At 41.5% G+C, this 9547-nt stretch overlaps 1 protein-coding gene across 2 annotated transcripts in view; it reads left to right on the plus strand.

The window, feature by feature from the left end:
• The window catches only part of nocta (nocturnin a), a 29302-nt gene extending 20197 nt beyond the window's left edge, over positions 1–9105 (plus strand). For both annotated transcript variants that reach the window (XM_055643404.1, XM_055643412.1), the window contains 2 exons: positions 7312–7584; positions 8152–9105. In XM_055643404.1, the coding sequence (XP_055499379.1) occupies positions 7312–7584; positions 8152–8975 (1097 nt within the window). In that variant the 3' untranslated portion in view covers positions 8976–9105. The remainder of the gene's footprint in view (positions 1–7311; positions 7585–8151) is intronic.
• The last annotated feature ends 442 nt before the right edge of the window (positions 9106–9547 follow it).

Genomic DNA, 9547 nt, shown 5'->3' on the forward strand with positions numbered 1-9547 from the left:
CTTGGCCTCCACTGCCCTCTGTGGCAGGGAATTCCATAAATTCACAAATCTCTGGGTAAACGTTTTTTCTCACCTCAGTCTTAAATGACTTCCCCCTTATCACAAATCCACATCTGACTCCTGACGAGTGTTTCTGATCTGTCGGACAGGTGTTTGGGTATTTTTCTTTATTTTTGAGAGAATTCTTCTCATCAGCTGTGGAGGTCTTCCTTGGGCTGCCAGTCCCTTTGTGATTAGTAAGCTCACCAGTGCTCTTTTTTCTTAATAATGTTCCAAACAGTTGATTTTGGTAAGCCTAAGGGTTGGATGATGTCTATTAACAGTTTTATTCTTGTTTCTCACTCTCATAATGGCTTATTTGACTTTCATTGGCACATCTTTGGTCCTCATGTTGATAAACAGCAATAAAAGTTTCCAAAGGTGATGGAAAGACTGGAGGAAAGTTCTCTTATAAACACCTGTGAAGCCATGTGTCCCAAACATTGTGCCCTGAAATGGGGGGCTGTAATTTCTACATGGTGAAACCAAAAGGTATAAAAATGGCCAAACATTATAGAGGGCACTGTTTGATCTGTGCCACTCCCACTTGAGCAACATGCAGTTGTTTGAGTAGCATAAATTTGGATGATGGAAAATATGCTGTTAATAACCATATAATAACCATATAACAATTACAGCACGGAAACAGGCCATCTCGACCCTTCTAGTCCGTGCCGAACACATAATCTCCCCTAGTCCCATATACCTGCGCTCAGACCATAACCCTCCATTCCCTTCCCATCCATATAACTATCCAATTTATTTTTAAATGATAAAAACGAACCTGCCTCCACCACCTTCACTGGAAGCTCATTCCACACAGCTACCACTCTCTGAGTAAAGAAGTTCCCCCTCATGTTACCCCTAAACTTCAGTCCCTTAATTCTCATGTCATGTCCCCTTGTTTGAATCTTCCCTACTCTCAGTGGGAAAAGCTTTTCCACGTCAACTCTGTCTATCCCTCTCATCATTTTAAAAACCTCTATCAAGTCCCCCCTTAACCTTCTGCGCTCCAAAGAATAAAGCCCTAACTTGTTCAACCTTTCTCTGTAACTTAGTTGCTGAAACCCCAGGCAACATTCTAGTAAATCTCCTCTGTACTCTCTCTATTTTGTTGACATCCTTCCTATAATTAGGTGACCAAAACTGTACACCATACTCCAGAGTTAATGTGAATGTGATGGATTTTTGCATTTTATGAAATTCCTGAATCCATTTGGCTTTGTGTATCTCATTTCAGATGGCATTGGATCTGTTCCCCGTGTATTTTACAGGTTATTTCCATGATCATTAGATAGAACACGTCAGAATTCACAAAAAGTGGTGTGTCATAATTGAAAAACCTTTGGAGTTGGCATTTTATGGGATTGTTCTAGAAAATCAAATGCATTCATTTTTTATTAAGAAAAGTTTATTCAGGTTTGGTCCCAATTCAAATTGAAGGATCGTAGGATAGTGAGCCTATTTTTAAATAGATTTGTTAAAAAGGTTTGCTGTGAGTCCACCTCGTGTTCCACCTCAAACTTGCCTCCTCAAGCAATGGTGTGAGTAATTGTTCCTAATTTCAAACGATCAAAGATTCACACAGCAGGAAAACAGGCCCTCTGACCACCGAGTTCACCAAGCAGCTATTTATATTAATCTTATTTAATTCTCTAACCAATTAGTCTACCAACATTTCAGATTTCTGTAAATTAGGTCAATTGTAACCTGGGGAGCAACTGTACTTCTGAAAATATGATATTTTAGTTATGAGGTAAATGGAATATAAAATTGGAAGAGCTGCCATTTTCTCCACCTAATTTGTTAGGGCGAAGAAAAGCAGAACATTAATAATGTTCCTTCACCTATTACAGTAAAGCATGCCCTGGGGAAGAATGCAAGGTTCAGCTTACAAACCTGAGGTTTGGTAAAATGTTTGCACATTTCCAAGTACTTTATACATGTGGGTGGGGGTGGGGTGGAGAGTATGTTGTGCATATTTCTTGCTGCTTTCAGCATGTTTCCGTAGATATAAAATTTTCATTAACTCTTGGCACCCTTAGAATACTGATTTGCAATAAGATATTTCTTGCATGGAGGTATCAAAATACAATGTCTGAAACATTTCATGCTAATGGAATTAGGTTAGGTAGTAATTTTGTATGCATGTGCTTGTTCTAATTAATAATTTGCTGTTTACCATCAGATTTTAAAAAAAACCCATTGTGGTTGGATAAGAATTCTGTTGGCTGGTTGAAAATGTACCAAAGTTCATACTTGGTCTCATGTTGCAATGCTGCATTGTTACTAAATTAGAGCAAAGGAAATAGTGTGAAGTATTGAAGTGCATCATCATTGCAGTAGTTAAGTGAAACGTAGAAATTATTCTGTTCACCCTGATGAAATTTGGGGAGCCGCTGATTGGAAAGAAAGGGATATAATTTAAAACAGACTATGAGAGCCTTGAACTTTTTCATTCACTGGGTGGGGAATAGAATTGGTGCTTTATGATCCTAGCAGGCAATGATAAAAAGCACAGCACTGAAGATGTTGGTCACGGAACAGGCTTGTGGCAGCGGCTCGACTGCAGTCCATCTGTCTTCTTTCTTTTTGTCCTGTTGGGTGTATGTTTTTGGTTTTAGTTTTACTTTATTTTTAGCTGTGTATATGTGGGGGGGCGGGGACGTTTAAATCACTTCCCTAAACGGGGACGTGACCTTTCCCTGTCGAGGCTCCATTATCGTTAGGGCCTTACATCGTGGAGCTGGCGGCCTCCAATCTGAATCGACCTGGGGCTCCAGTCGCAGAGCCTGCGAACTCACTCTTGCGGAGCTGGCTGACTGGAGGCTGTGGTGGCGCTGCGGCTGCACCCGACTTCAGAGCGTGGAGCGCTGTGGGGTCGCGCAGCTGCAACCAGACTTCAGGCCCTGTGGATGGTAACATCGGGAACTTGCGGGTCCCTGGTGGGAGACTGCTTTTCGGTGCTCCTGCAATGGCAACTTCACCCGCCCGAATCAAGGGGTTTAAATCGACCCGGAGCAGGGCCTTGCATCGCCCGGTCCGGCTTAAACGGCCGGGGGACTTGCCATCGCCCGGCGGGGGCTCTAACATCAAGGGTCTCAATCAGCTCGATGCAGCAGTTTGACTGCTTGACTGCGGGAGAAGAATAAAGAACAGAGAACAGGGAAGAGATAAGACGTTTGCCTTCCATCACAGTGAGGTGTGGAGATTCATTGTGATGGATGTTTGTGTGGAATTGTGTTAATTGTGTGATTTGGTTTTTTTTTGCTGTTGTGACTGCAGGAACGAAATTTCGTTTGAACCTTGTATGTTTGAATGGGGTGAACGCAGAGAGGAAGATGGTTCTGAAATGGGATCTGATTCTCTGCATTATTTCCTGATAATGCAGAGATATAGTTCCCTAAACAAGAGAAGCAAAATGTAGTTATTTTTATGTTTAAGGCAGCTCCTTAAGTTGGATATTGCTACATTTCAACCAGAAAAAATAACAGAATAGTAACAGTTGAACAGCTGTTAGGTCAGTGCTACAGTTGACCTTGGCGTCTGTTGGCAAAGGGGAAGGAAACGCATCCATTTAAGTTCTCCTCTGTGCATCCGATGTTGATGTAATCTGTTCAAGAAGGAACTGCAGATGCTGGAAAATCGAAGGTACACAAAAATGCTGGAGAAACTCAGCGGGTGCAGCAGCATCTATGGAGCGAAGGAAATGGGTAACGTTTCGGGCCGAAACCCTTCTTCAGACTGATAGGGGGTGGCGGGGAGATGGTCTAGCGCGTACAAGCCGAGTCTATCCAGTCTTTATTCATATGAAAGTCCTGACATCCCAGTAATCAGTCTGGTGAACCTTCTCTGTACTCCTTCTATGGCAAGAATGTGTTTCCTCAGATTAGGAGACCAAAACTGTACGCAATACTCCAGGTGTGGTCTCACCAAGACTCTGTACAACTGCAGTAGAACCTCCCTGCTCCTATACTCAAATCCTTTTCCTATGAATGCTAACATACCATTCGCTTTTGTCACTGCCTGCTGCACCTGCATACCTACTTTCAATGACTGGTGTATCATGACACCCAGGTCTCGTTGCATCACCCCTTTTCCTAATCGGCCACCATTCAGATAAGAGTCTACTTTCCTGTTTTTGCCACCAAAGTGGATAACCTCACATTTATCCACATTATGCTTCATCTGCCATGCATTTGCCCACTCACCCAGCCTATCCAAGTCAACTTGCAGCCTCCTAGCATCCTCCTCACAGCTAACACTGCCCCCCAGCTTCGTGTCATCCGCAAACTTGGAGATGTTGCATTCAATTCCCTCGTCCAAATCATTAATATATACTGTAAATAGCTGGGGTCCCAGCACTGAGCCCTTGCGGTACTCCACTAGTCACTGCCTGCCATTGTGAAAAGGACCCGTTTACTCCTCCTCTTTGCTTCCTGTTTGTCAGCCAGTTCTCTATCCACATCAATACTGAACCCCCAATACCGTGTGCTTTAAGTTTGTATACTAATCTCTTATGTGGGACCTTGTCGAAAGCCTTCTGAAAGCCCAGATATAACACATCCACTGGTTCTCCCTTATCCACTCTACTAGTTACATCCTTGAAAAATTCTATAAGATTCGTCAGACATGATTTACCTTTCGTAAATCCATGCTGACTTTGTCCAATGATTTCACCACTTTCCAAATGTGCTGCTACCCCATCTTTAATAACTGACTAGCAGTTTCCCCCACTACTGATGTTAGACTAACTGGTCTGTAATTCCCCGTTTTCTCTCTCCCCCCCTTTTTAAAAAGTGGGGTTACATTAGCTACCCTCCAATCCTCACGAACTACTCCAAAATCTAAAGAGTTTTGAAAAATTATCACTAATGCATCCACTATTTCTGGGGCTACTTCCTTAAGTACTCTGGGATGCAGCCTATCTGGCCCTGGGGATTTATCGGCCTTTAATCCATTCAATTTACCTAACACCACTTCCCGGCTAACCTGGATTTCACTCAGTTCCTCCATCTCCTTTGACCCCCGGACCCCTGCTATTTCCAGCAGATTATTTATGTCTTCCTTAGTGAAGACAGAACCAAAGTAGTTGTTCAATTGGTCAGCCATGTCCTTGTTCCCCATGATCAATTCACCTGTTTCTGACTGCAAAGGAGCTTCATTTGTTTTAACTAATCTTTTTCTCTTCACATATCTATAAAAGCTTTTGCAATCAATTTTTATGTTCCCTGCCAGTTTTCTTTCATAATCTATTTTCCCTTTCCTAATTAAGCCCTTTGTCCTCCTCTGCTGCACTGAATTTCTCCCAGTCCTCTGGTAGGCTGCTTTTTCTGGCTAATTTGTATGCTTCATCTTTTGTTTTGATACTATCCCTGATTTCCCTTGTTATCCACGGATGTACTACCTTCCCTGATTTATTCTTTTGCCAAACTGGGATGAACAATTGTAGTAGTTCATCCATGCAGTCTTTAAATGCCTTCCATTGCACACCGTCAACCCTTTAAGAATCAATTGCCAGTCTATCTTGGCCAATTCACTACTCATACCCTCAGATACCTTTCTTTAAGTTCAGAACCCTTGTTTCTGAATTAATGATGTCACTCTCCATCCTAATGAAGAACTCAACTATATTATGGTCACTCTTGCCCAAGGGGCCACGCACAACAAGGCTGCTAACTAACCCTTCCTCATTACTCAATACCCAGTCTAGAATTGCCTGCTCTCTCGTTGGTTCCTCTACATGTTGAGAAAACTATCCCGCATACATTCCAAGAAATCCTTTTCCTCAGCACCCCTGCCAATTTGATTCACCCAATCTATATGTAGATTGAAGTCACCCTTATAACTGTTTTTCCTTTGTTGCACGCATTTCTAATTTCCTGTTTGATGCCATCCCCAACTCCACTACTACTGTTAGGTGGCCTGTACACAACTCCCACTAGCGTTTTCTGCCCCTAGTGTTTCGCAGCTCTACCCATATCGATTCCACATCCTCCAAGCTAATGTCCTTCCTATCTATTGTGTTAATCTCCTCTCTAACCAGCAACGCTACCCCACATCCTTTTCCTTCTGTCTATCCCTCTTGAATATTGAATATCCCTGGATGTTCAGCTCCCAGCCTTGGTCACCCTGGAGCCATGTCTCCGTGATCCCAACTATATCATAGTCATTAATAGCTATCTGCACATTCAACTCATCCACCTTATTACGAATGATCCTTGCATTGAGACACAAAGCCTTCAGGCTTATTTTTACAACACTCTTACCCCTTATACAATGATGTTGAGACATGACATGACTTGATTATTAATTATGACATGACTTGAGAATTATGACATGACTTGAGAATTAAGGGACTGAAGTTTAGGGGTAACATGAGGGGGAACTTCTTTACTCAGAGAGTGGTAGCTGTGTGGAATGAGCTTCCAGTGAAGGTGGTGGAGGCAGGTTCGTTTTTATCATTTAAAAATAAATTGGATAGTTATATGGAAGGGAATGGAGGGTTATGGTCTGAGCGCAGGTATATGGGACTAGGGGAGATTATGTGTTCGGCACGGACTAGAAGGGTCGAGATGGCCTGTTTCCGTGCTGTAATTGTTATATGGTTATTTTGAAAAGTGGCCCTTTTTGATTTTTGCCCTGGATTTGTCTGCCTGCCACTTTTACTTTTCACCTTGCTCCTATTGCTTCTACCCTAATTTTACACCCCTCTGTCTCTCTGCTCACACATTTAAGAAACCCACCACCTCTTATTCTCTGTTTATTATTTTTTTCTTCATTCCCCCCTACATGTTGGGGGTAAGAAGTATAACTAAAGTTTATAAAAGCATAAAATATAGAAACAATATTCCCTTGAATAGTGTGCGCCATACCATATAACCATATAACAATTACAGCACGGAAACAGGCCATCTCGGCCCTACAAGTCCGTGCCGAACAAATTTTTTTTCCCCTTAGTCCCACCTGCCTGCACTCATACCATAACCCTCCATTCCCTTCTCATCCATATGCCTATCCAATTTATTTTTAAATGATACCAATGAACTATCCTCCACCACTTCCACTGGAAGCTCATTCCACACCGCTACCACTCTCTGAGTAAAGAAGTTCCCCCTCATATTACCCCTAAACTTCTGTCCCTTAATTCTGAAGTCATGTCCTCTTGTTTGATATAAGATTGTTGCATCAATAAGATTGTTGCGATGTATAATGTTAAATTGTATTGTATTGGTGTTTTAGGTAATGAAGTTATTTTTCTCTCCCCTGTAGTTTGCTCCATGGGAACCAGTACCAACAGGTTGTACAGTACTCTTGCTCCAACTATCAGTGATAATGGTATTCCACAGTCCCAGGAATTTGTTGTTGAGACAGACTTGGAACCAGTTGATCCAACAGACCCAAACGAGCTCCTTAAAGAATGTCAAAAGGTCCTTGAAAATCGTCCACCCAGACTTCAGCGGGATTTTTTTTATCTAAAGAATAGCAGTCAAGCAGGTGACTGCCGTCCAATCAAGGTCCTTCAGTGGAATATTCTTGCACAAGGTTTGTTCTGTAGAAAACTCTTTCATAATGTCTCTTTACAAAATGGCCCTAGAATGCATTAATCATTATTAGAACGCATCTACTTTCCAATTCGCCCATCGCTGCTAATTTTGAAAAGGAAGGCAAGCTATCCTGAATCTCTGCTTGTTTCTGCAACAACAATATTAAAAAAAGGATGTTCACAATATATGGAAAAAGAGCCCATGGTTGAGACTTACTTGCTATCTTTGCTGTAGTGCATAAAATATGCTTTTAAATGGTTTTATTTCAAATGTTATGCCCAAACCATGACCTTTTTAGGCACTTTAACTGGTCCAGTGTCATATCCTGGGGATAAATACTTTCTATATGCTCATTGCACACTTTTTAATGTGCATGAAAGGTTTCACCATGGTGGAAGACCATACCTGAACCATGACTTGGATAAAATGCAATATACAAGTCAATTCAGTTCTTCCCACTGTACTTTTTTTTTCTTCCTGTGGCTATCCTTGCCGTTCATTAAATGCAATTCGTTCTTTTCCATTTCATTGTTACTAAAATATTTTAATTCTAATTCTGGTGCAGCTCTGGGAGAATGGAAGGATAACTTTATCAAATGTCCAAGAGAAGCTTTGAACTGGTCAGAGCGTAAATACCTGATCCTGGAGGAAATTCTAACCTACTGTCCAGATATACTGTGTCTTCAAGAAGTGGATCATTACTTTGACACCTTCCAGCCAGTTCTCAGCGGTTTAGGTTATCATTCGACTTTCTTTCCTAAACCATTATCTCCTTGTTTGGATGTCGAACATAACAACGGACCAGATGGATGTGCTCTCTTTTTCCTGCGAGAGAGGTTTGAATTGATTGACAGTGTCTCATTGAGACTGGTAGCCAAGTTGTTGCAGACCAATCAAGTGGCCATTATCCAAACCCTCCGGTGTATTGAAACCAGCAGAATATTTTGCATTGCTGTTACACACCTGAAAGCTTGCAGTGGCTGGGAGCGGTTTCGTTCGTCACAAGGCTGTGATCTGCTTCAAAATCTGGAAAACATAACAGGGGCTGGTACTCCCCTTATTGTGTGTGGAGACTTTAATGCAGAGCCCACTGAGGACGTTTACAAACAATTTACAAAGTCCAGTCTCAATCTGAACAGTGCCTATAAACTGTTGAGTGAGGACGGGCAATCTGAACCTCCCTTCACAACATGGAAAATACGGCCCTCTGGTGAGAGCTGCCATACATTGGATTACATTTGGTATTCCCAACACGCATTTGCTGTGAATAGATTACTCAACTTGCCCACAGAAGAACAGATTGGTCCTAATCGTTTACCATCATTTCATTACCCTTCTGATCATTTGTCACTTATTTGTGAATTTAGCTTTCTTGATCAACTGGATTGATGACTCCTTTTAATTTGTTGCTGGAAGTGATCAGTTGAAGCTTGCCATCTTTCAAGTCCACTGCACACTCTTTGTTGAATGAGAATAACACGCTCAAGTGACAAACCCTGATTAAAGTGCCAGTGAAATGTCTAAATTCTGTTTCTTTGAAGCAATGCATTTATATGATTCTTGTTTAATTTGTTGTCCATGATCCTTGATCAGCATTTTAGCCGTGCAATAAACAAATACCTAGCTTTGTTGCGTTATGCAATATTATGATTTACCTGCGATTTTGTCCCTTTGTGCCCCATGGTTGACTATGAAAGCAACAAATTTACCTCATAAACTATTCTCTAATTTTTGTTCCGGTTGAGTGCAAGCAAACACCTTATTCTGAACTACGATTATCCCAATGTAAACTGTTCAAGATAATTATTGCATTTAAGATGGTTGGAACATATAATTTTAATTATTTAAGTGCTAATGATTGTGTCATTTGTGTAATTTAACAAAAATAGGCAAGTGTTATTCGTTATTCAACCGTGTACGGAGTGCTGGGGTATGGACTAGGTTTGGGTGGCACTGATAGA

This window comes from Leucoraja erinacea, chromosome 1 (assembly GCF_028641065.1).
Source record: "Leucoraja erinacea ecotype New England chromosome 1, Leri_hhj_1, whole genome shotgun sequence".
In the NCBI taxonomy this organism is placed as follows: Eukaryota; Metazoa; Chordata; class Chondrichthyes; order Rajiformes; family Rajidae; genus Leucoraja; species Leucoraja erinaceus.